A 26,151-nucleotide genomic window follows, 5' to 3' on the forward strand; every position below is an offset into this window, starting at 1 on the left:
TTTATAGTTGGGAAAACTGAGGCACTGAAGGGATATGACCTGCCCAAGGTCACCCAGCAGGCCAGAGGCAGGAACAGATCCCAGCTCTGCTGAGTCCCAGCCCAGAGCCCCCATCTCTGTATCAGCCAAGGAATGTGGTGGAGTCCACATGTACCCTGTTACATGGCCTGCTGCCACTACGCTCATTGCAATTATCTCTGCCCAGATCAGGAGTTCATTGCCTCTGGGATCACTGGTAGATCTCGCCCCACCACCCCCCAGCTTTGGCCCTCCCTTGGACAACAGCTGATCAGGAGAAATAGGGCCAGAACACAGGGCCTGTCTTACCATAATCCACCCCAGCCTCACACGCGGCTTCGATGCGGACAGAGATGTCAGCAGGGGGTTGTTTAAATTTCTTGATCAGGCTGCATTTCTCTGGGGACAGAAGCAGACGATCCTAGTGAAGTAGCAGGTTTACAGCCCCTTTCACACCAGGCTTTCGCTGCCCTTTACGGACATGAATGAATTCAGCTTCAGAGCCCCTTTGGGTGATGGGTGGGCGTCACCCTCATTGCACAGACAAGGAAGCTGTGGCATAAACAGGGCAATGAGTTTGCCCTAGGTCACATGATGAATCAATGGCAGAGGTGGGAATAGAATCCAGGAGTCCTGACGCCCAGCCCTCCACTGCTCTGACCACTAGTCCCCGCTCGCTTCCCAGAGCGGGGAATAGAACCCCGGAATCCTGACGCCCAGGCCTGTGCCCCCTCCCTGTGGGAAGGTCCCAGAGGCAGCCGGAGATCAGGGCCTGGCCAAGGGGAAGAGGTCACTTTGCATGTTATCTGTACGAAGGTGGGAGCTGGAAGCGTCCACAGATTCTCCCCACCAGAGAATCAGGGAGGGAGAGTTCTAGGAGCGCAATCTGGACCCAGAACCATTAAATCCCCCAAGCTCGCCCCACGCTGAGGGCTGCTGATCCCAGAGCTGCCACGGGCCAGCACCCGGCAGGATAGTGCATTGGTGCTGCATCCCCCGTGCTCTCACTGGCCCAAGCCCACTAGGTCAGTTGTGGTTCCAACCTGTAGCATAGAAGCCAGTGAAGGGACAGGGCAGAGAAATTTCCCCCTCCCTTTGGTCTCCCTTTACCTTCCATGCAACGGCAGGCGTCTTCCTCACACAGCACCTTCAGCAAGCCGCTGTCTTGGGTTGGATGGTAAAATTTTGTGCAGCGGTTTTCTGAGAGAGAGAGAAAAGGTTTGTTACTAAGTGTATAATGGTAACACCTAGAGTTTGAGTTCACACCATGCACAGATGCACAATGGGAGACAGACCCCCGTGCTGGGACACGGACACTCACACAGTGAGAGCAGGGCTGCCTCGTGCCAGATGCTGTACCAACAGCGAGAGACGGTCCCTGCCCCGAAGCACTACGGGTAAAGGACGGGTTATTCTGTCCAGAAAATCTGGCTTTGATTCCCTGGGGAATCTCTTTGTGTACTTGAGGATTTTATCCAGCTGCCCATCACTGTAGTATCTGGGCATCTTCCATGTAAAATCACTAGCGAAGTCCTTTGTGAACTTAATGGAGACTCTGGCTTGTCTCCCTTTTTAGAGCTAAAACTCAGCTGGGGAAGGGGTTTGATTTTATTTTTGAGATTTTATTTCTGTTGCCCATCCTGTACTGCCCCCTCCTGGCCTAGTGTGGCACTGCAAGCACCTTCTGCTTCAGTTTCCCTTTAGAACTCCACACAAAATGTACACGTCCAAATTCCCCTGCCGGGGTTCTTCTCTATGAAACACAAATAAAATTGAATTCAAGGCTTTTCCCTTAGGGTCAGGGGGGTTGCACAGCCACCTGCCTTTATGGGGCCTCTGTTTCTCCTGGCACTCCTCACCTTTAGGAGGGCTTCTCTCTATCAGTACCCCCTACTAATGATGGGCTTTTATCATGCCCAGGTGCTCGTTAGTCAATTAACTACCCAGGTGGGCTCATTCCCCTTAAATTAGCTCCTCAGAGGTCTGGATGCTCTGGTTTAAAGAGGCCAGCAAACTGGTGATCATTTCCTTTGGGGGGGGCAGAAGGGGACGGAAGTGTTATTCTTATGGTAGAAAGGCTGTTTCCAGAAAGGAAACTGAGTCATAGAGTGACAAGGTCAAAAGCAGAGCTGGGGAATCAAATCCAGATTTCCTGCCTCACAGGCTAGTGCCCCAGGCACTGCCCTGGTTTGCCTCCCTGAAGAGCTAGTGGGGTGATAAGGCTCAAGCCTGTCCTGACTGGGTGGCACACTGCACCAGGGTTCTGTCTGACTGTTCGCTGGGGCCAGCGTGCTTTGCTGGGCGCTAACGAGATGAGCGAGTGATGAATGCTCTAACCCAGGGAGTAGTACTCGTACACCATCACGGCGGCCGGCTGGATCAGACCCACTTCGAAGTGCTGGTGAGCTTTAAATTTCAGACAGTCTGTCTCTTTGCTGGACACCTAGCGAGGAAGAGAAAGGCCCTTAGGAGCTGCAATGGCATGGTCATTGCAGGCAGGAGAGAGTGCCAATAGCGTGGCAAAGGGCCCGATTCCCAGTTACTCCACTCTGCACTTGGGACAGGGGGCACAAGGGGGTGGCAGGGGCTTTAAACCCCATCCCCCTTTGTGCTCCCCATATTGCGTGACTGTGCAGGGCCCCAGTGTAAATTAGAGCCGCTTCAGGGCTGCTCTACAGTGTGTTCTGGCCAGGTGCCTGATCTGCCCCTTACACTGGGAACTGGGAGCAGGGTGGATGCTGGATCCTTATGCAGTTTGGGGAGATCCCCTTCCCCAAATTAGAAAACATTAGTGGGAACATTGCCCCCCATCTCCAATCAGGGACTTCTGGGAGCCACCCAAATAGAAATATTGGTCACACTTTGGAATCGAACCTTACTCTGAAGGGCTAATGCATGATGAATGGAGGCTATCCCCATGTCAGCCAGAAGCAGGATGTGCCACAGACGACTATCAGCGGAAGGAGTTATAGGCCATGTCTACACAGCAGTTGGGAGGTGTCATCCCCAGCTTGGCAGACGCACACGTGAGCTCGTGCCTGAAAACAGAAGCATGGCTGCAGCCTCACGAGTCACAGCAGCTCAGGCTGGTTGCCCAACTCTAGTCTGGTCTGAGAGCTCGGCTGGCTAGCTGCTGCAGCCATGCCACTATCTTTAGTGCACGAGCCTGAGCTGGGAATCACACCTTCTGCTCCAGTGTAGACGTACCCAGAGATGGGTTAAGCAACCTACTGATCTGCTGGGCTCCAGAACAATTGATTGGCCATTTATTAGTAGCTCTGAAGCATTTATTAATCCATTATCAGTGGGACCTTAATATTAAGTGTGACAAAGAGAGAGAGAGAGAGAAGGTGGGGAAAGAAAGAAAGAGAAAGAAGGGGGGGGATGGCCAAGCCGTACCTTGTCTAGATAGAGGATGAGGGAACCTCTCTCAGACAGATCCGTGTCCAGTTCAAACTTGGAGATGTATTTGTCCACACGGTTCGTGAGCTGGGCATGGAAATCAAACTGATCAGCCAGTAGAATCCACAAGCTGGACGGTGCCCACTTGGGCCCCCAACTCTTCCAAAGCTTTGGGGGTGCCCAGCTTTGCCCCTCCTGACTTCACACCCCCTTCTCCACCCCCTACTGTCTGCCTCTTGCTCTCCGCTCTGATCCCATGAACAAGGCTTGGCCCACTGACATTCCCAGGGTCTCAGTCCTCTTGTGACACCTGGACAGGGCATCGACCGTGTGAGTTCCGCGCTCCTCACCCTCTCCGGATGTGGTTTAGCCCTGCCTGGGAGGGACCCCGCATTAGGAATGAGAGGGGAGCACCATCTCCATGGCCCATCTGACACAGGGGCTGCCAACGAGGGGGCTGGTTCGTGCCAATGACACAGTGATTTTCCTGTCCCACTAGGAACTGGGCTGAGAACCCACCACACAGCCACCAGCTGAGAACACCTACCGCTGCCCCAGTCTGTGACCGAGAATGACCAAGAGGTGAAAGGCACCAAGCCCCTGAGTCATGACCCAACAAGCATCAGGAGGTTGTGATGCCCTCCCCAGATTGCTAAATTTGTGTGTGTGTGATCCTGGCATGGAAGAGGTTAAAACCCCTGCCCGAACCACCACTCTTAGGTTGGTCCCAGGGGAGCAGCCAACTCCCCACGCGTTGAGGGGGTGGGGCTCACCTTATCCAAGTCGTCCATGTCTGGGGAGAAGCCGGTGGGCATGGAGACGTCTAGGATGGTCATGGTGGAGTCCACCGTTCCCAGGAACCTGGAGGATGCAGAGAGGATTTGGCTAGGAAAACACCCGCCAGGCAACAAAGCGGATCCTCTCTGGAGGCCACCGGCACTGACCAGTGGACGCTGGCTGGACGAAGCCACTGGGGAGGCTGCTAGCCCAGCCAACTGCCTCCACGGCCCTTCCTGGTTGCAGCGGGAGAGGGGACACGTGGATCCCAAGTAGCACCAATTCAGGTATCAATGGCTGCCGGACAGACCTCGGTGGGGAAAGCAGATCCTGGAGGCCACCCCCTCAAAAAATAACCCCTTGGGGGGCTGTGGAGGGGTGTACTAGCCCTTTAGGGGGCAGTCTGGAGCTTGTACCCAAAACAGCCGGGGTGCAGCCAAGGAGATCTGCCAGCCTTGGGGTGGGCACTATAGCCAGGAAAAGAAAGCCGAACGGGGTGGGGGGAAAGGATGGGACTGGAAATCATGCATGTTGTAGGCCCCAGATTCCAGATCCTCCAAGGTATTTAGGTGCCTAATTCCTATTGGTTATTATTGTTACAGGGACAGTAACCACTAGACCAGAGGTTCTCAAACTTCATTGCATTGCGACTGCCTTCTGACAAGAAAAATTACTACACGACCCCAGGAGGGGGGACTGAAGCCTGAGTCTGCCTGAGCCCCACCGCCCAGCATAGGGGGCCAAAGCCTGAACCCCACCACCCAGGGCAGGGGTCCAAAGCAGACGCCTGAGGGCTTCAGCCCCAGGCAGGGGGCCTGTAAACTAAGCCCCATCACCCAGCATGGAGGGTCAAAGCCTGAGCCCCACTGCTCAGGGCTTTAGCCCCAGGCCTCAGCACGTCTAATGCCAGCCCTGGCAACCCCATTAAAATGCGGTCGTGACCCACCGTTTGAGAGCCGCTGCACTAAATGGAGACATGGACACACACCTCAAGCCAGGATCTGACACACTCTCCACCATTCTAGGGTGGGGGGCGGCTGTGGGGGGGGGTGATGGCTGCCGGGGATGACTCACCGCATGCAGATCTGGATGAACACAGAGGCCAGGGCTCCTTCTGGCTTCTTGGCTGCAAAGACCCATCAACACAGCAGGGAGGTCACATTCCTGTCTCATCAGTGGTGCCCCCCCACACCACCAGACCCATTTAAAAATGGTTCCGGAGAGGAAACGCACCAGGATCATCCCAAATTTATTCCCAGGGGAGGACTCCCCCCTCCTCAGGGATTCCCCCACCCCACTTACAGACACAGTCACACAAGATGGGCACCAAACTATCCCAGCCTGTTGTACACTGGTCCTTATCCTGCTCCCATCACCCAGTCGCTCATCTAAGCGACATGATTCTCATCTGTCCTGTGTGGTTACTTGTCTCTCTTTCAGTGCCTCTTTGTCCTCGTGTCTCCTTTGGGAAGTGCTTGGGACCTGACAGTTAAAGGTACATTGGTGTTTACCTCTCAGTGGTTTCAATAGGAGCTAGGTGCCTAAAGACCTTTAAATATCTGTCCCTTTGAGATCCACTGATGAAAAGCGCTAGATCAGAGCTCCGGGCTATTGCTCTTTCCGCACAGGACTTCTCCTCTCTCTCCAAAGTATTTCTCTGGGCCCCATCGCCATACTATCTGAGCACCTCACAGTCTGCCCTCGTTGTGGGGGAGGGAAGTCCCATTTTCCCCCCATTTCCAGATAGGGAAACTGAGGCACAGAGAGACTAAATGACCGGCCCAAGGTCAGACAGGAATCTGTGGCAGAGCAGAATTGAACACAGGTCCTTGACTAGGCTCCTTCCTTTGTATGCAGCTCTATCACATCCTCTCAGTTCCTCCCTTCTCATAAACCGCCCTAATCTTTTCAATCTCTGATACAGTTTTCCAGGGAAGTGTCAATTGTGACTAGTTTGTCTGCCAAGTGCAAGTTGCTTCCGTCATGGGAAGAAAAAGGATCTTGTGGTTACTGGTATGCAAATCAGGAGCCCTAGGTTTTAGTCCCAGCTCTGGCAGAGGGGTGCGGTCTAATGGTTAGAGCAGGGGGACTAGGAATCAGAACTCCTAGGTTCTATCCTTGGAGGGGAATGGGGGTCTAGTGGCCCAGGTGGAGAATAGGAGCCAGGGTTCTATACCCAACAGTGCTGCTGAGTGACCTGTGCCTTAGTTTCCCCATCTCTAAGCGGCTAACACGTTCCCCACCACACTGGGACCTAATTAGGTTCTGAGATCAAAGCCTGTTGAAGAAGCAATTTTTCTTTTAGTGGGGAAATTCATCCACACCCCAACCTCAATGCTTTTTTTGCCTCTGTTTTCACTAACAAGGTCAGCTCCCAGACTGCTACGCTGGGCATCACAAAATGGGGAAGAGATGGCCAGCCCTCTGTGGAGATAGAGGTGGTTAGGGACTATTTAGAAAAGCTGGACGTGCACAAGTCCATGGGGCCGGACGAGTTGCATCCGAGAGTGCTGAAGGAATTGGCGGCTGTGATTGCAGAGCCATTGGCCATTATCTTTGAAAACTCGTGGCGAACCGGGGAAGTCCCGGATGACTGGAAAAAGGCTAATGTAGTGCCAATCTTTAAAAAAGGGAAGAAGGAGGATCCTGGGAACTACAGGCCAGTCAGCCTCACTTCAGTCCCTGGAAAAATCATGGAGCAGGTCCTCAAAGAATCAATCCTGAAGCACTTGCATGAGAGGAAAGTGATCAGGAACAGCCAGCATGGATTCACCAAGGGAAGGTCATGTCTGACTAATCTAATTGCCTTCTATGATGAGATTACTGGTTCTGTGGATGAAGGGAAAGCAGTGGATGTATTGTTTCTTGACTTTAGCAAAGCTTTTGACACGGTCTCCCACAGTATTCTTGTCAGCAAGTTAAGGAAGTATGGGCTGGATGAATGCACTACAAGGTGGGTAAAAAGCTGGCTAGATTGTCGGGCTCAACGGGTAGTGATCAATGGCTCCATATCTAGTTGGCAGCCGGTATCAAGTGGAGTACCCCAAGGGTCGGTCCTGGGGCCGGTTTTGTTCAATATCTTCATAAATGATCTGGAGGATGGTGTGGATTGCACTCTCAGCAAATTTGCGGATGATACTAAACTGGGAGGAGTGGTAGATACGCTGGAGGGGAGGGATAGGATACAGAAAGACCTAGACAAATTGGAGGATTGGGCCAAAAGAAATCTGATGAGGTTCAATAAGGATAAGTGCAGGGTCCTGCACTTAGGACGGAAGAACCCAATGCTCAGCTACAGACTAGGGACCGAATGGCTAGGCAGCAGTTCTGCGGAAAAGGACCTAGGGGTGACAGTGGACGAGAAGCTGGATATGAGTCAGCAGTGTGCCCTTGTTGCCAAGAAGGCCAATGGCATTTTGGGATGTATAAGTAGGGGCATAGCGAGCAGATCGAGGGACGTGATCGTTCCCCTCTATTCGACATTGGTGAGGCCTCATCTGGAGTACTGTGTCCAGTTTTGGGCCCCACACTTCAAGAAGGATGTGGATAAATTGGAGAGAGTCCAGCGAAGGGCAACAAAAATGATTAGGGGACTGGAACACATGAGTTATGAGGAGAGGCTGAGGGAGCTGGGATTGTTTAGCCTGCAGAAGAGAAGAATGAGGGGGGATTTGATAGCTGCTTTCAACTACCTGAAAGGGGGTTCCAAAGAGGATGGCTCTAGACTGTTCTCAATGGTAGCAGATGACAGAACGAGGAGTAATGGTCTCAAGTTGCAGTGGGGGAGGTTTAGATTGGATATTAGGAAAAACTTTTTCACTAAGAGGGTGGTGAAACACTGGAATGCGTTACCTAGGGAGGTGGTGGAATCTCTTTCCTTAGGTTTCAGAGGAACAGCCGTGTTAGTCTGTATTCGCAAAAAGAAAAGGAGTACTTGTGGCACCTTAGAAGTGCCTTCACCTTCACCTGATGAAGTGAGCTGTAGCTCACTTCATGCTCAAATAAATTGATTAGTCTCTAAGGTGCCACAAGTACTCCTTTTCTTTCTCCTTCCTTAGAGGTTTTTAAGGTCAGGCTTGACAAAGCCCTGGCTGGGATGATGTAACTGGGAATTGGTCCTGCTTTGAGCAGGGGGTTGGACTAGATGACCTTCAGGGGTCCCTTCCAACCCTGATATTCTATGATTCTATGAGCCACGGGAGCAGTTGCTGGGAGAACCCCTTGCTCAAATGCTGACCGTGCACCCCTGCTCCAAGCAAGCCCCAAGCAAGCAGCTGGAGCCCGGTTCTGAAACAGCCTGAGCCCCAAATAAAGCCCAGATCTTCCCCCGCAGTGACTCTGAAGATGGAGACAGAAGCAAATCAACAAGGTCTTTCCCTACAGGGGAGCTTGTGATGCAGTCTGATTGAACCGATGAACGATAATGCCATGGTTACACAATTGCAACAAGTCTTGTACAAAGCGTGTCATATGAGGTGTCAATGGAAAAGTGATGCTTTGCTAAGTAGGACTGTCCTGTTCATATGCATGTATCATCTGTGTACCTAAAGTTACGACTATTGGCCAGGGACTTCTATTTTACACATGTGCTGTATTCCTGGGTAACACCCACCAGATAAGATTTACATCAAGGCTAGACAGCTGTGTGGTGATGGCCCATTAAGGACACTTCACCCTAACAATGGGCCACAGGCAATGGCTGCCCCTGTGAATTATCGAACTTCCCAAGGAGGGGTGATCATTGTCCATGTGACCCAGACTCCATCTCAGGCCAGTCACTTTGCACAAACAGGTTTCAGAGTAGCAGCCGTGTTAGTCTGTATTTTCCACTGAATGCATCCGATGAAGTGAGCTGCAGCTCATGAAAGCTTATGCTCAAATAAATTGGTTAGTCTCTAAGGTGCCACAAGTCCTCCTGTTCTTTTTGCACAAACAGAGACAACATGTCCCTAGGCACATGGCAGAGGAGATAGAAGACCCCTGAGACAGCTTCATTTTGCCACTTTCCTTCCCTGATTCTCTGGCCTGTGGATTTACAGTTAGAAGGAGCATTTTGAGCTATATGGATTACGGACCTTCGAATCTTTTGGAAGTTCCCAGAGAGACTTTACAAGCCAGCCATCTATTGCATCGTTGCTACAGGACTTTGCAATTATTTGTATGTATATTATCTTTTCTTCTTTTCTTTTCTTATTAAACCTTTAGTTTTAGTTACTACAGGATTGGCATCAAGATGATTATTGGGTAAAATCTGAGTTACAGATTGACCTGGCTAAGTGGCTGATTTCTTGGGATTAGAAGGACCCTACAGTTTGATTAAATTGGTTTTCAGTAACCACTCATCATAAAGTTGAGTGGCTTTTCTTACTGGCTTGCTATAATCTTGTGACAGAATAACCACCAGTGGGGGGTGAGTCTGCTCTAGTTTTTCACCAGTTTATCCTGAGTTTGGCATTCTCAGCTGTGACCCACTGAGGCCTGGTGACAGGGCTCTGTTCCTCAGCCAGCTTAGAAAAGGGGTAAGCTGCATGGAGGTTAACCCTTTCTCACCAGGGTATAGATAGCCATCTTGCGGCCTTGCACCCCTCAAACCAGTCCCCTCTCCCCTGATCAGGAATCCCAGGTCTTTACCATCAGGTGCCCTTTGCACAGAGACGCTAAAGTCAAACTTCTTGCAGGCTGCTGCCCCCTCCGTCAGGGGAGCGTAATAAACCGTCATCACCTGGGAAAGAAAGCGGCGATGAAGGGACGGATATTGACCAGGCTGCTCCGGCCCAGGGGTCTATGGGGAGGAGTCTCGGGCAAATCCAGGCTGTCGCAGGATTCCTAGGGCCAGATAGAAATGGCCAGACCGGAGAGAAGCTCGGGTTGGCGGAGAGAGAGACGGAACAAGGGATGCGGCCTCCCCAAAGCATGTCATTGCCCGGCAGCCCTGCTCAGATCCATCCAGCAGGGGGCAGCACTGAGATTGGGGGGCAGTTGCTGCCCCCTCAGATCCAGGAGGATCCCCGCCAGCTGGCGAAATGGGCTTTCAGAGCCACACGCTGTACATCCAGGAGCCCCCTAGGCCGACGGGCGGGTTCTCAGCAGCCCATACGTACCGACAGTGTCCCTTTGCCGTGTCCCTTGGCAGAGACAGTGAAGCCGTCGGTCAGCTTGGTCTGTGGGGATGGGAGCGGGTAGGTTAGCGACCATGTTGTCCGAGACACAAGTGGTTTGTTCCCCGAGTAAGGCTGGGTTTCCCCAGTTTCTGCAGGGGGAAGGCACTGCCCCCTGCCCATGGCACCCCCTCACCCTAGGGCCACCCCCCAGCCCTGCCTCCTCACACGTGGCCAATTTCCCACCCTCCGCGTGGTCTCTCTCCACAGTGACCGTGCCATCCCCTTGCCGTTCCACCGACCCCTCATGCCTGCTCCTCCCTGCTCGGCAACAGGAACTCCTGCTGCCATTCACCCTCATCCCACCCTCACCCATGCGGGGCGTTCAGCCCGGTCCCCCCTCTCCAAGCCCCTGGGACTTACCCGCTCCGTCCTGGCCACCATGGCATTGTCCCGGTTGATCCTCCAGAGCAGGGGCCTGCTCCGACCCGGCAGGTTAATGGAAACGTCCAGGGCCGTGTCCTTGGTTTCCGACACATCCATCTGGTACTGGGCCAGAGCCTGGAAGACCATGATCGTGGCCTGTCGCGAGGAAGGGGCAAATGGGTTAATGCACAAGGACCCAGAGGGACGCCCAGCAAACCCCGCAGCAAGACCCCTGCGGATGGGGTGCAGGGTGGCTGGAAATGCAGTGGCGGCTCTAGGGAGACCAGTGGAAGCTATGGCTTTGGGGAGGTGGGGCCCCGAGGAGGCGGATGGGGGTGGCGGTGATTTGCGCTAAAAAAGGGCTCATCAGTAAAAGAGAGAACATTTTACGCCACGGCCACGAAGGAGAACTGTGCTACTCCTTGGAGCGGCGACCAAGAGCAGGGAGGGGAGTTTTCCTCTGCGTGCGAAACGCTGCAACGCCGGGGGCGCTGGAATGTGGGGGGCAGGGGGCCATGGCCCCATCATTTTTCAGGCAAGCCACAGTGCGGAGGGGGCAGAGAGGAGTGAGCGGGGTGCGGGGTCTTTGGGGTGAAGAGACAGCGCAGGGGCGGGGCATCAGGGTAAGGGGCAGCATGGGGGTGGGGCATCGGGGGAAGGGGCGGCGCAGGGGGGAGGCTGCGCCTAGTTCTGGTGTGTGCAACAAAGGACGTGGGAATATTGGAACGGGTAGAAAAGAGCCATGAACATGATTCGAGGGGCTGGAGAAAATGCCTTTAGTGAGACACAGAAGGAGCTGAATCAGCTTCTCAGAGAGATCAAGAGGTGACTTGATGACAGTGTGTAAAGCACCTTTGTGGGGTGGGGGAGCCCCGGGTTCTAAAGGGTGCTTTGATCTAGTGGAGGAACGCAGAACAAGAACGAACAATAAGGCCAGACAGGACCATTAGACCATCTAGTCTGACCTGCTGGATTTCACAGGCCAGGGAACGTCACCCAGTTATCCTGGCATTGAGCCCTACCACTTTGTTAGGCTGAAGAAGGCCTTCCTAGAAGATGCTTTAGTCATTCTCTGTGCTCTGCGACATGTTCCGTGGACTGCCTGCTTTTGTCAGTGGGCTGCCATCATTAGGGACCAGAGTGAACACATACTTCTGGTGAGCCACAGCAAAAAAGGAGCAAATAATACTCCATCACCAGCATTAGCTCCTGAGGGTTCAAACACCCCAGTGGGATAGCCAGGGGTCAGCTCCTTTCTGCCACAGCCATGTCAGGCAGTCTGCAGACTCAGGCAGGCAGTGCACGCTTGGCTGGTAGCTTCCACAAAAGGCTAGAAGCTGAGATTCCGTGGCACAATTCTGTGGCCCCGGGGCAGATTCTGGGGCTTCATGGGATCTGCTGGGCCCTGCTTGCGCATTGTGGGGTGAGGCCTGACCCAAGATGCAGGTGGTTCAGACGCAGCCCATCTCGATCTCACCGGACCAACCCACGTGTTCACTGAGCTGCTGCCAAGTTTTTAACAAGAGGCTGCCCCTCAGTCTGTGATTAACCCAGGGCGGCTGGGCTGCACTTCCCCCTTGGAACAAAGAACCGTCTGTCTCCCATGCAGAACACAGGGCTGATAGCAACCTGCCTTGGCAAGGGAGTGTGGGAGAGGCCTTCCTGGGAACTGGGAGGGATACAGATAGTGCTGGAGGCTGGCAAGGAATGGGGGTGGGAGACGAAGGCTTTGGAAAGGGGATAATCCTGTGGCGGGGCATAACCCCTCCTTGAGGAAGGCAAGGCTCTGGAAGGGGCAATATTGGGGGGCATATTCCCCTTGGGGGGCAAAGGCTCTGGAAGGGGGTAATTCTGGGGTAACATATCTCCTCGTGGGGACTGGGGGTGGGGGGATCCCAAAGGAGATGTATTCCCTCCTAGGAGCAGCGGTGGCAAAGAGTCTGAGGGGCGTAATCCTGGGGGGCGGGGGACAGGAGGAGGGGGTGTATCCTACTCCTGGGAGCTGGCAGGGGGAAAGAGGGGGAAGGCCTAAGCCCCAGCAGCAGAGCAATGGCCCACACCTCACGGCCATCTGGCCATGGGGTTTTAGCAAGAAGCTCCCCAGAGCCCCTTCCCATCACCTGTGACATTGGCAGCTTGCCTAGAGCCAGAGGGACACACTGAGCACCCACAGGCTGGGCTTTGGGGAGGGAAATGCTTTACAAAGGCGGGGGGGGGGGAAGGGGGGATCACTGTGCTTTTCCGAGGGGGAAAGTGAGGCCCAGAGAAGGAAAGGGGCGTATCCAAGGTTGCAGAGTAACACAGTGGAAGAGCTGGGAAAGATCCCAGGCCCCCTGCTCTAACAATAGAGCCCACTCCCCTCCCAGAGCTGGGAAGGGAACCCAGGAATCCTGGCTCCCAGTCCTATGCCCTATCTGCAGGGCCAGGTCACCCCACTACATAAGCCTCCCTAGGGTGTGGCATAGTCTCCCATGGGACAAATAGAAGCCCCATGCCAGGAGACGTCCCCAGAGATGGGATGATGCCCTGGACCCGGCAATATGCTGCAGTCAGCGGCTGGGCTAATTCAGCAGAGCCAGCTGCCAGATGGATCCTCACCTGCCATTTCTCATGTCACACGTGGGCCCGCCTCGGGTCTGGGTCAGGGATCCGCAGTGGTGATATTTACCTGGGTTGAGCCGTAGCCTCCTCCATAATACCGCTGCTCCGTCAGCCACCGGACAATGGGACCTGTCAGCTCCAACCTCTTCTGCTTCAGCAAGGCCAGCAGGGCGTAAGAGGTGGATTCGATGGAGTAGAGACGGGACTGGGGGTCGGCCCAGTGCGTTCCTCCTGCGGAGCAGCGAGGGACCCGCCCCGTCACATACACAGCTGGCAGCTAGCACAGAATAGCCTGGTGCGTCTGGGAGCGGGAAGGGGTATCGGGCTGGGTGGGCCCGTTGGCCTGATTTTGGGGGCAGGGAGGCAGGATACCAGGTTGGATGGGCCCATTGGTGTGATCATAGAATCACAGAATATCAGGGTTTGGAAGGGACCGCAGGAGGTCATCTAGTCCAACCCCCTGCTCAAAGCAGGATCAATCCCAAACTAAATCATCCCGGTGGTGTAGTTATGGGGGGGGAGACACAAGGCAAGGTGGGGCTATTGGTCTCATCTGAGGTGAATAGGCACCGACTCCGTGGGTGCTCCAGGGCTTTTCCATGGGAAAAAGAAGTGGGTGCTCAGCCTTCACCAGCCACAGCTGTTCGGCGGCACCCCCGATCAGCTGATCGGAAGCGCTGCCAAACAGCTGTTTGGTGGCTGAGGGAGGGCAGCAAGCAGCAAGCAGCAGGTGGGCGGGTGCCTTGGGGAGGGGGCAGAGCATGGGTTGGAAGTGGGAGAGTGAGGGTGGGGCCTCGGGGGAAGGGTAGGGTGGGGGCAGGGCCATGGGGCAGAGCGGGGGTGGAGCACCCTGGGGAAAAAAAATACTCAGCGCCTAGGCTGAGATAGCAGGAGATACCAGGGTAGCCGGGCCCATAGCTCTGACCCAATGCAGTGCTAGGGGAGATCTCAGCCCAGCTGGGCCTGTGGGTCTGATCTACACAGCAAAGGAGAGGTGGGATACGAGGCTAGTCAGCCCAATGGCTTGCCTGTCTCAGCGTCTCTCCTGCTGCCCGCCTGAGACGCAGACGTGGATTCTGGAGCCAGAGACTCACTCACCCGTGGAAAGCGCCATGAGCCTGTCTCCTGCTCCAGCGTGGCCCAGCAGCGCCAGTGCGTAGGACGTGATGGCCACGGAGTAGGGTTTCTTCAGGTCTTTCATGCGCCTCGCCAAGTAATCTCCAGCCTTCGTGATGCTTCTGCCCAAGCTCTGAAAAGGCACCGAGACCCCAGAGCCCGCATTACAGCCCAGAAGGGAGAGAGCGTCGACTAGGGAAACCGAGGCACGGAGAGGGGAAGGCATATTTTCCAAGGTTAAAAGGCGAATCAGCAGAAGAACCAGGAATAGAACCCAGGAGTCCTAGCTCCCAGCCCCCCGTTCTGACAACTAGACCCCCACTCTCCTCCCAGATCATGGGATAGAACCAGGGGTCTTGACTCACAGACCCCCTACTCCAACTACCAGGCCCCACAGATCCTGACTCCCAGCCCCTTGTCCTGACTACTAGACCCCCACTCTCCTCCCAGAACATCCTGGGATAGAACCCAGGAGTCCTGTTGCCCCATCTCTTCCCACCCCAGAGCTGGGAATAGAACCCAGGAGTCCTGACACCCAGTCCCCTAGTCGCTAGCCCCCACTCCTACATTCTTGTCCCTAGATGAAAAAACACCACGTGCTAAACTCGGTGGCCTCGCATGCTGCCTGCATGACTCACCTCCACATACGGCTTACAGGCGTCTCTGGCCTCCACCATCGCAATGACAACGAAGGCCGTCAGAGAAGCATCCGGCTCCGAACCCTGGTACCCTCCCTAGCGAGAGAAGAGCCAGAGGAAAGGCTGGGTTTCTGGAAGGCTCCGCATCCCGCGCCCTGTGTGCCCCGTTCCCAGGCGCTGCCCGAACTCGGAACCCGGATCCCGATCTCCCAAGCCGCTGCTCCATCATGGAGCAAAGCGACACCAGCTCCAGATCCAGCCCCCCCAGGGTGAGCAGCTCACCACCATCTCCCCGTGGATCACGGGGGCATCCTCCTGGAACGCCCCGTCAGGCTTCTGCGTCTGCAGGATCAGCCACTTCACAGCCCCGCACAGCACCTCGGGGTTGATAGCGATCAGTTCGTCGGCCAAGGCAAAGACCTTCACCACGTAGGCTGTCAGCCTGCCGGGGAGGAAAGGCTTGGGGTGAGCAGGGGAGGAGCAGCCAGCCGCCCCGACCCCATATTAATGTGGGTCACACTTTAAATAAAGGGTACCTTCGTAACGGGTTAATACGCCACGGAGATGAGTTGCATGCCATGTCGATTGCTATCAGCCGTGTATAAAAGCCGGAGACTCTAATCATCTCTCAACCAGTTATTGCAACAGTTCTTAACCGTTTGTTAATCAGTTAAACAGTGTCCATAAGCTGTCTTATGGTTGAACCTAGAGGTCCCCATCTGAGATCACACCCTACCCCCACCTCACTGTCATGCTGGGCACTGCCCGGGATCCCAACCAAGACGGGTCCCTCCCACCCACATCATAATGGGCACACTGCACAACCCCCCAACTGAGATGGGGTGCGCCATTGTGCCAGGCACTGCACAGACCCCGACCGAGATAGGGGTCTGCGTTGTTTCAGGTGGTGCCCAGACACTGACTGAGATCAGGGTCCCGTTGCGCCAGGCGCTGCACAGACCCAGAGCCAGAGGCAGTCCCTGCTCCAAAGGGCTCACAATCGAAAGGAAAGGCCATTAACCCCATTTTACTGACGGGGAACCTGCGGGCCAGATCGACAAAGGGCCATGCCCAAGGTCCCACATGGAGTTGTCAACAGAAGAGGAAGAATTGAACCCAGGTCTTCTGGGTCCCATGCCAGGGAGACTTTAGTGGAGAGTCTCTGAAGTCAGATGTGTGTTAGGACAACAGCTCAGCCCCAGTTCCCACCACGTTTCTGCCCCCCGCGCCCCATGCTTTACCAGGTGCTCGCTGGTCTGTTTGTGAAGGCTGCATAGGAGTTATCTGCTTTCCGATAAGCCAGCTGCTGGGTGTACCCTGAAATCAAGCGATCAGAGATGGGGCCTGAGCTGCAGAAGTTAAAATCTGGATTCCCAGTTTGAGGTGCTCAGCCCAGCTGTAACACGCTCTGCTCCCGCAGCTGGGAATGGAACCCAGGAGTTCTGAGGCCCACCCCTAGTCCCCATTTCGACTCCCGGTCCCCACTGATACCACTAGACCTCTCTGTAGCTCTTCCATCTCATGAGTTCCCGGGACTCCTTGCTAGCCAACGAAAGTACAGATTGCCACAGCATCTCCACCCCCCCAGGCATGAGGACCTAGCCACAAGTACCCACATTCCCATCCCCTTTGGGTTAGATTCTGCGTCGCAGTCTCCCTGACACTGAGCAATGCTGCTACAAGGCGACTGATGCTGGTGCAGTGCATGACGTAAGCAGCACAGGCCAGGATGAGCCTGTTGCCTCAGTGCTTCCCAGATACTGCCGGCTGCCTATTTGCTTCGGGGCAGACTTTACAGAACTGGGGCTTGATTTCCACTTACCTGTGGGCCCCCTCTAGCAGCATGACGAGGTCATAACAGGGAGTGTAACAGACCCCTGAGACTCCCCTTGTGAAGGGGTGATCCCAGCTGGAGTGCAGGGTCTTGCTCCCAGCTGGTTCCCAGCCTCCCGGTGGAGGGGGCAGATTGTTGGCGTGGCCAGAGCATGCTGCAATATAGTTCATCCCTGATTCCCATACCAGAGTAAATCAGAGCAGCCCCAAGGCTGCTGTTGCTCACACCAGGGGCCAGGAAAGGCCCTGTACAGTCCTAGAATAGGGAGAGCACCAAAGGGGCTTAAAGCCCTGCCCACTCGGTCCCTGCCCCAAGCATGGGAATTGGGAATCAGGTCCCTGCTTTTAATCCACCAGGTTCCTCAAGGGACTGGGACCCAGCTCCTTTACAGACCCCGGGCTCCTAGCCAGCTCCGCTCTACTCAGACAATTCAGCCAGGGTGGCTCAGTGCCTGGGGGCAGGACAGGGCATTCAGAGCAGCAGGAGCCCCGAGCTATTGCTCTTTGCCCGGCCCAACTCCTCCCCCCGACCCAGAGAGAGATTCACCCCGAGTGATGAACTTGATGGCCTCCGCCCTGCGTTCCACGCCGAGCCTCTCCCATTGCTGGCTGCTGTCCAGGTAGTGGGTGGCGATGACAGCGGGGGTCATGCCGATCATGTTCTGTTCCCCGCAGCCTGCCGGGACCTGGATCAGGTGCTTCAAGTTGGCACCGTCAATGGAGTTCTCCACCGTGTCGCCCACGATGTCCCCTGGGCAGGCCGGTCGGAGAGGGTGAGAGGTGGGCAGAGCCCCCCCCACTCCCTGCTACCCAGTCCTCACCCACCCAGCCCAGCCCCTTCCCTCCTTTGCCCTGGTGGGCATCAAGCCCCACACCCACCCCTCAAAGCCAGCCCCCTTCTCAGCCGCTTCCCCCCTATGCCCCTAGTCCTGCCCACTCCTCCCATTACCCCCCAACACCAAGCCCAGGTCCCTCCCCACCTTGTTGGGCACTGTCCCCTCCAACCAGGGGTGCCAGATCAGGGGGTGCCATGGCCCCACCACTTTTTACCCGCCGTAAGGGTGAGCGATGGGGAGGGGACAGAGAGGAGAGAGTGGGGAGTGGGGTCTTGGGGAAGGGGCAGGGCCTCAGGGAAGGAGCAGCATGGGAGGCGGGCCCATGGTTCAGATGCCAGTGCCCCTCACACTTTTAGGGAGCCTCTTAGGGTTGCCAACTTTCTAATCACACAAAACTGAATACCCTAGCCCCGCCCCTTCCCAGAGGCCCCGCCCCTTCTTGAGGCCCTGCCCCCGTTCAACTACATTCCCCCTCCCTTGGTGGCTCGCTCTCCCCCACCCTCACTCACTTTCACTGGGTTGGGGCAGGGGGTTGGGGTGCAGGAGGGGGTGAGGGCTCTAAGTGAGGGTGCGGGCTCCAGGGTGGGGCTAGTAATGAGGGTTCAGGGTGCGGGGGGGAGCTCTGGGTTGGGGCAGGGAGTTGGGGTGTAGTAGGGGGTGAGGGCTCCTGCTGGGGGTGCGGGCTCTGGGGTGGGTTTGGGGTGCAGGAGGAGGCTCCAGGCTGGGGGTGGGGCCAAGGGACTTGGAATGTAGGAGGGGGCTGTGGGTTGAGGCAGGGGGTTGGAGTGTGGGAGGGGGTATGGGCTCTGGGCTGGAGCTGCGGTCTCTGGTGTGGGGCCGGGGATGAGGGGCTTGGGGTGCCGGAGGGGGCTCCAGGTTTGGGGGGGCTCAGGGCTGGGGCAGGGGGGTTGAAGCTTGGGGTTGGGGGGTGGGCTTACCTCGGGCGGCTCCCAGTCAGCGGCACAGCAGGGCTAAGGCAGGCTCCCTGCCTGTCCTGACACCACGCTGCACACGCCCTGGAAACAGCCAGCCGGTCCGGCACATAGATGGGAGGTCAGGAGGCTCCACCCGTGGTTCCTGGCCAATGGGAGTGTGCAGCCGGTGCTCAGGGTGGGGGCAGCGTGCAGAGCCCCATGGCCATCCCCCACCTAGGAGCCGGACCTGCTGGCCACTTCCAGGGTGCAATGCGGAGCCAGGACTGGTAGGGACTAGCCTGCCTTAGGCCCGCAGCACTGCTGACCGGACTTTTAACGGTCCCATCGGCAGTGCCGACCGGAGCCACCAGGGACCCTTTTCGACTGGGCGTTCCGGTCGAAAACCAGACACCTGGTCACTCTAGAGCATCTGCCAGTGCTCCCTCCAACCGCTCCTGGACTAATGAAACTGTCTGGCCTTGTAAAATGCCTGATGAAAGCTAGGGACTGTTCTCTCTCTAGCCATGCAGTGGGGGATTCGAGGGTTGATCAGAAACAGCTTAAGTGCCCACTGCCGGGCGAAAAAGCCCTCGATCCTGGTGCTAACGGGTTAAAACGTGGTGGATGGGGACCTCTTGCTGCCATCTTCCCTCCCCACTAGCAGCTCTCTCCCATTCCCATCTCTGCCTACTTCCCCTCCACCCCCAGGCCTTACCCTTCACGCTGATGAAGGTCACCGGCTCGGTGTTGGGGACCACATTACTCATGTCCACAGGCGCGATTGTCTCCAGCTGCTCCCCAGAGGCTGCAAGAAACACATGGGTCACAGAGGGAAGCACCCCCGGAACATAACAGTGCTGGCGTGGTGAGCGATTTTGACCAGAGCTCTTCTGGTCAGTTACCCAGAGCCCTGCAGTGTCCAAAGAAGGCCCCCAATTTAGGGCATTTTAGGAACAGAGGTTTATCTTCCAGTGTGCAATTTTGGGGCCTCCCACATTGCCATGAAACATACATGCTGCTGGGGCTGGGGGTGGCAGGGGACTGGTTATGGGGGGAACCTTCAGAAACATTTCACCTCCTTAAACTGCTCTCATTTGATTTGTTCTTTGCCCCTACCACCCCTCATGCTAGCTGGGCTAGATCCCCAGAGGCACACTTGAGCTAAAGGATTAACTCCATTAGCTGGCTGCAATGGTAGGCTGTTATCAGCTGCAGCCCAGCCACTAACAGCAGTCATATCCCACTCAGCACAGCACGGTGCCTTGTGACTCTGGGGAGTAGGTGGAACCATAAAGCCACCAGCTCCTCCTGACACATTTGATAAGCAACCAAAGCTCCGGAGGGGGAGATTTCAAAGCAGAGCCTCAGAGGCAACGCCCCAGCAGGCCCTACCTGAGCCGCGGGCAGCCGGATCCAGCAGGACACTCTTGATGTTCTTAAAGATTTTCATGCCCTCAGGCTGCAGGAGAGAAAAGCCAGACAGGGGCCAAACTGCTCATTGAGGGGGAGCACACGGGGCGAGGTCTCTGCCTCACCCACCCCCTGATTATCCTTATACCAACCCCCAGCACTGGGAACTACAGACCAATCGCAGAGAACTGACGCTGCAGGCTGGTGGGCATCTCCTAGCCACTCTCCCACACTGGCATCAGCTAGTAGGACCCCCAAGTTGATCCCCTACTGAGCCGCAGGAGCACAATACCCCTCCTCCCCCTAGTACCAGGGACAATTCCAAGGGGCAAGCACCCCCAGCTGAGCCAGCCACATTGTTCATTACAGTGCAACTGCCCCAGCACCATCCCCTACTGAGTTACCCCCACTTCTTCCTTGGAGGTCTCTCAGCTAAATTCTGAACAGGCCCATCCATGCTTAGCTTAAAAACAGCAGCACTAGCCAGTCAGATGATGCCGTGACTTGTAGCCATCTGTCTCTGACACTTACCACCACCCTGAGCTTCTTCTTCACGCCATCTGCAATGGGGAGCCCATGGATGGCCGCTGTCACCTCGATCTCCACCTCCCCCAGCTCAAGGGGGATGATCACGTAGGAGATGGCTCGAGAGGCTCCGGCTTGGATCACCAGCTCCTGCCGGAACTGGCTGTCGCGCCTGCTGGAGCTGCAGATCTTCTCGTTGTACATCAGTGCCACCCGGATCTGCGAGCCACAAGCCAAGCAACCTCGTCAGCAGCCACGCTGGGGGAAGCATCCTGTGGGTCCAGCTGGCACCGCTCCAGGAACCACCTAAGCCCTCAAAGTAAGGCTAAGCGCCTAGGCCTTGTGAGAACCAGAATCCAAAAACCCAGATCCAAATACCTCCACGTTCTAGGGAAGTTCTGATCCAGATCCAAACTGCATGTCTGGCTCCGGTCTCCATTATAGGTCAGAACCAGAAGCCTGGATCCAAATACTCCACAAGCTATGGAAAAGTTCTGATCCAGATTAAAACGATGTGTCTGGCTCCAATCTCCACTGTGGATCAGAACCAGGACACTCCAGAACTGTGGTAGGTAGAGGAGCGTTCTGATCCACACTGCCAACTTGGTGGCTGGGGTCTCACCTCTAAGTGTCTTACGCTCCAGGCCCCCATTGTGTTCTTCACCCCAGTCTACCCCGCCACCCTCTGGTGCACCTGGCATTGGCCACTGTTGGAAAACAGGACACTGGGCGAGACAGACCTTTGATCGGACCTACTGTGGCCGTTCTTATGTTCACCTCAGTATGTCACTGATCACCTCAGTCCAGGCAGTGATATTCTCCACAACAAATCTCCTTTTCATCCATAGCCAATTAACCATTCACCCTCCTCATGTAAAAACCTTGACTCGCTTCACAAGTGTATGTTAATTAACCCTCCCTCCCGGAGGTGAGTAAATATAATTAGCCCCGTTTTATAGAGAGGGAAACTGAGTCAGAGAGAGAAAAAGCAAGCTATTCACAGTGAGAACCTAGCTGCCCTAATTCCCAGCACCAACCACTAGATCACACTCCATCCCACCTTTAGCAACAGAACCCAGAAGTCCTGGGTTCCTCTTTGCTAATGGCTACACTGCTCTCACTTCTTCAAGGTAGGAATAGATCCCAGGAGTCCTGACTCCCATCCTTCCCTGCTCTAACCACTAGACACCACTCCCATTGCCTTCCTTTACCAACAGGCATCTTCCACCCATCCACCAGGGCAGGGCTGATCTCTACTCGCCTGGAGAGCCCGGGGTGCGTAGTTGTACAGCACGGCCCGGATGGCCACCTGCTCGTTCCGCACCACGGAGTAGGGCAGCCGGAGATCAACGAAGAACTGCTTCATCACCGTTATTTCATAAGGCTCGGCCACGCAGATCCCTGCAATGGGAAGGGAGTCCAGTCAAAGCCCACCCCTCCTTGGATCAGATCACTCGGCAGCGGGCACCTTCCACAGCCTCCTCTACACGTATCCGTGTACGCAGCCTCCGGTACGAAACTGCAGAAAAACCTGAGTGTCTCTGGATTAAGTTTAGAAGTGTGTGCAACAAGAGTGATGTAGTGGTGGGAGTCTGCTATAGACCACCGGACCAGGGGGATGAGGTAGATGAGGCTTTCTTCCGGCAGCTCACGGAAGCTACCAGATCGCATGCCCTGATTCTCATGGGTGACTTTAATTTTCCTGATATCTGCTGGGAGAGCAATACAGCGGTGCATAGACAATCCAGGAAGTTTTTGGAAAGCGTAGGGGACAATTTCCTGGCGCAAGTGCTAGAGGAGCCAACTAGGGGGGGCGCTTTTCTTGACCTGCTGCTCACAAACCGGGTAGAATTAGTGGGGGAAGCAAAAGTGGATGGGAATCTGGGAGGCAGTGACCATGAGTTGGTTGAGTTCAGGATCCTGACACAGGGAAGAAAGGTAAGCAGTACGATACGGACCCTGGACTTCAGGAAAGCAGACTTCGACTCCCTCAGGGAACGGATGGCCAGGATCCCCTGGGGGACTAACTTGAAGGGGAAAGGAGTCCAGGAGAGCTGGCTGTATTTCAAGGAATCCCTGTTGAGGTTACAGGGACAAACCATCCCGATGAGTCGAAAGAATAGTAAATATGGCAGGCGACCAGCTTGGCTTAATGGTGAAATCTTAGCGGATCTTAAACATAAAAAAGAAGCTTACAAGAAGTGGAAGGTTGGACATATGACCAGGGAAGAGTATAAAAATATTGCTCGGGCATGTAGGAATGTTATCAGGAGGGCCAAATCGCACCTGGAGCTGCAGCTAGCCAGAGATGTCAAGAGTAACAAGAAGGGTTTCTTCAGGTATGTTGGCAACAAGAAGAAAGCCAAGGAATGTGTGGGCCCCTTACTGAATGAGGGAGGCAAACTAGTGACAGAGGATGTGGAAAAAGCTAATGTACTCAATGCTTTTTTTGCCTCTGTTTTCACGAACAAGGTCAGCTCCCAGACTGCTGCGCTGGGCATCACAAAATGGGGAAGAGATGGTCAGCCCTCTGTGGAGATAGAGGTGGTTAGGGACTATTTAGAAAAGCTGGACGTGCACAAGTCCATGGGGCCGGACGAGTTGCATCCGAGAGTGCTGAAGGAATTGGCGGCTGTGATTGCAGAGCTATTGGCCATTATCTTTGAAAACTCGTGGCGAACGGGGGAAGTCCCGGATGACTGGAAAAAGGCTAATGTAGTGCCAATCTTTAAAAAAGGGAAGAAGGAGGATCCTGGGAACTACAGGCCAGTCAGCCTCACTTCAGTCCCTGGAAAAATCATGGAGCAGGTCCTCAAAGAATCAATCCTGAAGCACTTGCATGAGGGGAAAGTGATCAGGAACAGCCAGCATGGATTCACCAAGGGAAGGTCATGCCTGACTAATCTAATCGCCTTTTATGATGAGATTACTGGTTCTGTGGATGAAGGGAAAGCAGTGGATGTATTGTTTCTTGACTTTAGCAAAGCTTTTGACACGGTCTCCCACAGTATTCTTGTCAGCAAGTTAAGGAAGTATGGGCTGGATGAATGCACTACAAGGTGGGTAGAAAGCTGGCTAGATTGTCGGGCTCAACGGGTAGTGATCAATGGCTCCATATCGAGTTGGCAGCCGGTATCAAGTGGAGTACCCCAAGGGTCGGTCCTGGGGCCGGTTTTGTTCAATATCTTCATAAATGATCTGGAGGATGGTGTGGATTGCACTCTCAGCAAATTTGCGGATGATACTAAACTGGGAGGAGTGGTAGATACGCTGGAGGGGAGGGATAGGATACAGAAAGACCTAGACAAATTGGAGGATTGGGCCAAAAGAAATCTGATGAGGTTCAATAAGGATAAGTGCAGGGTCCTGCACTTAGGACGGAAGAACCCAATGCTCAGCTACAGACTAGGGACCGAATGGCTAGGCAGCAGTTCTGCGGAAAAGGACCTAGGGGTGACAGTGGACGAGAAACTGGATATGAGTCAGCAGTGTACCCTTGTTGCCAAGAAGGCCAATGGCATTTTGGGATGTATAAGTAGGGGCATAGCGAGCAGATCGAGGGACGTGATCGTTCCCCTCTATTCGACATTGGTGAGGCCTCATCTGGAGTACTGTGTCCAGTTTTGGGCCCCACACTTCAAGATGGATGTGGATAAATTGGAGAGAGTCCAGCGAAGGGCAACAAAAATGATTAGGGGTCTGGAACACATGAGTTATGAGGAGAGGCTGAGGGAGCTGGGATTGTTTAGTCTGCAGAAGAGAAGAATGAGGGGGGATTTGATAGCTGCTTTCAACTACCTGAAAGGGGGTTCCAAAGAGGATGGCTCTGTGACGAAGTGGGACTGTTCTTAATGTTTCCTCTGAATAGTGTGGGGGTGCCTCAGTTTCCCCTAGGCAGTTCTTAAGTATCTAGGTGGTGGGGTAAGGGTGTATGATCATTGCAGTGCCCTAGAGGGCATGTGTGTGCAGGAGTCTGGACACAGAGAATGGCCGACACCCTGTTTCCTGGCAACTGATGGCCTGGGCCCTTCCCCCCTGCAAGGTGAGAGCTGAAGGGTTGGAGAACAAAGGAATCAGGTGACCTCCTGGCCCGGGAAAGGAACAAAGCCCAGAGGAGGAGGGGCTGGAGGGGTTTTTCAGTTTGGGGCTGGCTGGGACATGGAGTGAAGTGCAGACGTGGTTGTCTGGCTCACTGCCCCCCAGAATGGACCCAGCTGAGGGGTCCCGTTCTCTGCACCTGCAAGCTCTGTTTTAGACCATGTTCCTGTCGTCTAATAAACCTTCTGTTTTACTGGCTGGCTGAGAGTCACGTCTGACTGCGAAGTTGGGGTGCAGGACCCTCTGGCTTCCCCAGGAGCACCGCCTGAGCGGACTCGCTGTGGGAAGCGCACGGAGAGGCAGAGGATGCTGAATGCTCCGAGATCAGATCCAGGAAGGTGGAAGCTGTGTGAGCTGTGTGTCCTGAAGACAGGCTGCTCACAGAAAGGCGACTACCCCAGAGTCCTGACTGACTTCATGGGGAGCAGTTCCAGAGCATCGCCCAGGAACTCCGTGACAGGCTCTAGACTGTTCTCAATGGTAGCAGATGACAGAACGAGGAGTAATGGTCTCAAGTTGCAGTGGGGGAGGTTTAGGTTGGATATTAGGAAAAACTTTTTCACTAAGAGGGTGGTGAAACACTGGAATGCGTTACCTAGGGAGGTGGTAGAATCTCCTTCCTTAGAGGTTTTTAAGGTCAGGCTTGACAAAGCCCTGGCTGGGATGATTTAACTGGGAATTGGTCCTGCTTTGAGCAGGGGGTTGGACTAGATGACCTTCTGGGGTCCCTTCCAACCCTGATATTCTATGATTCTATGATTCTATCACCCGCAGCGAGGGTCCGGGAGTGCTGCGTATATGAGGATCACACCACGGAAGTGCACCCACCTCTGGGGTGGAATAGGGCTGCCCTCCCCCCTCTGGGGGTGTGCATAACATTGCCATCTAGTGGGTAGGTCCAAAGAGGAGATGCTACTGGTTTGAGCCCTGCAAGTGTTGGGTCCAGGTCGGCTTAGGTTGGAAAACATCCTGACCCTCCCAGGGTGGGCTCGGGTCGGCTCCCCTCCACGCCCCACGCGAGCCAGCCACCCCCGCCCTCCCTGGGCTGGACGCACACACACAGTGCAGCAGGGCACGGCGGCCGGCAGGAACAGCTCATAGCTGCCGCCACACCAACCCCCTGGGCAGGAGGCAATGGTGCTGAGTGGGGCTTGGGCTGGAAAACCACTCAACCCGCTCGGGTTGCATGGGATTGGCTCCCTTCGGGTCTGGGTTGGGCCTAAAATTTAGGCCTGACCAGCCCGCAGCTTCTCCTACCAAGAAAGGGAATTTCTGTTTGCTCCCGGGGCAGCATCCTGTCTTTGCAGTGGCAAGTTCTAGTCCCGGCTCCCCAACCATCTGGCCTCATAGGAAAGGGAATCAGGGTGTTATAAATCACAAGATGCTCCAAAAATCTTAACTTGGTTAATCCACAGGATTAACTCTGTTTCAGAGAGAGGGAAACTGAGGCACAGAACAA

General features: G+C 55.0%; 1 protein-coding gene and 1 long non-coding RNA gene across 2 annotated transcripts in view; one reads left to right on the top strand and one right to left on the bottom strand.

Moving 5' to 3' along the window:
• LOC125627517 (complement C3) overlaps positions 1–26,151 on the bottom strand; it is a 51,316-nt gene that overhangs the window by 4,597 nt on the left and 20,568 nt on the right. Inside the window, exons 20-38 of the mRNA XM_048831684.2 lie at positions 21,856–21,995; positions 20,601–20,813; positions 20,052–20,118; positions 19,375–19,464; positions 17,457–17,660; positions 16,318–16,393; positions 15,359–15,518; positions 15,077–15,172; positions 14,421–14,571; positions 13,390–13,553; positions 10,719–10,877; positions 10,299–10,358; positions 9,829–9,919; positions 5,272–5,323; positions 4,194–4,281; positions 3,418–3,507; positions 2,356–2,461; positions 1,129–1,218; positions 328–417 (exon numbers count right to left, since the gene is read on the bottom strand). Of these exons, the coding sequence (XP_048687641.2) occupies positions 328–417; positions 1,129–1,218; positions 2,356–2,461; positions 3,418–3,507; positions 4,194–4,281; positions 5,272–5,323; positions 9,829–9,919; positions 10,299–10,358; positions 10,719–10,877; positions 13,390–13,553; positions 14,421–14,571; positions 15,077–15,172; positions 15,359–15,518; positions 16,318–16,393; positions 17,457–17,660; positions 19,375–19,464; positions 20,052–20,118; positions 20,601–20,813; positions 21,856–21,995 (2,187 nt within the window). The remainder of the gene's footprint in view (positions 1–327; positions 418–1,128; positions 1,219–2,355; positions 2,462–3,417; positions 3,508–4,193; positions 4,282–5,271; positions 5,324–9,828; positions 9,920–10,298; positions 10,359–10,718; positions 10,878–13,389; positions 13,554–14,420; positions 14,572–15,076; positions 15,173–15,358; positions 15,519–16,317; positions 16,394–17,456; positions 17,661–19,374; positions 19,465–20,051; positions 20,119–20,600; positions 20,814–21,855; positions 21,996–26,151) is intronic.
• LOC125627518 (uncharacterized) lies at positions 405–6,717 on the top strand. Its single transcript, XR_007354045.2, has 3 exons — positions 405–2,419; positions 3,920–4,484; positions 4,800–6,717. It is a non-coding gene; the product is annotated as an uncharacterized LOC125627518 (long non-coding RNA).

This window comes from Caretta caretta, chromosome 20 (assembly GCF_965140235.1).
Source record: "Caretta caretta isolate rCarCar2 chromosome 20, rCarCar1.hap1, whole genome shotgun sequence".
NCBI classification, from domain to species: Eukaryota; Metazoa; Chordata; order Testudines; family Cheloniidae; genus Caretta; species Caretta caretta.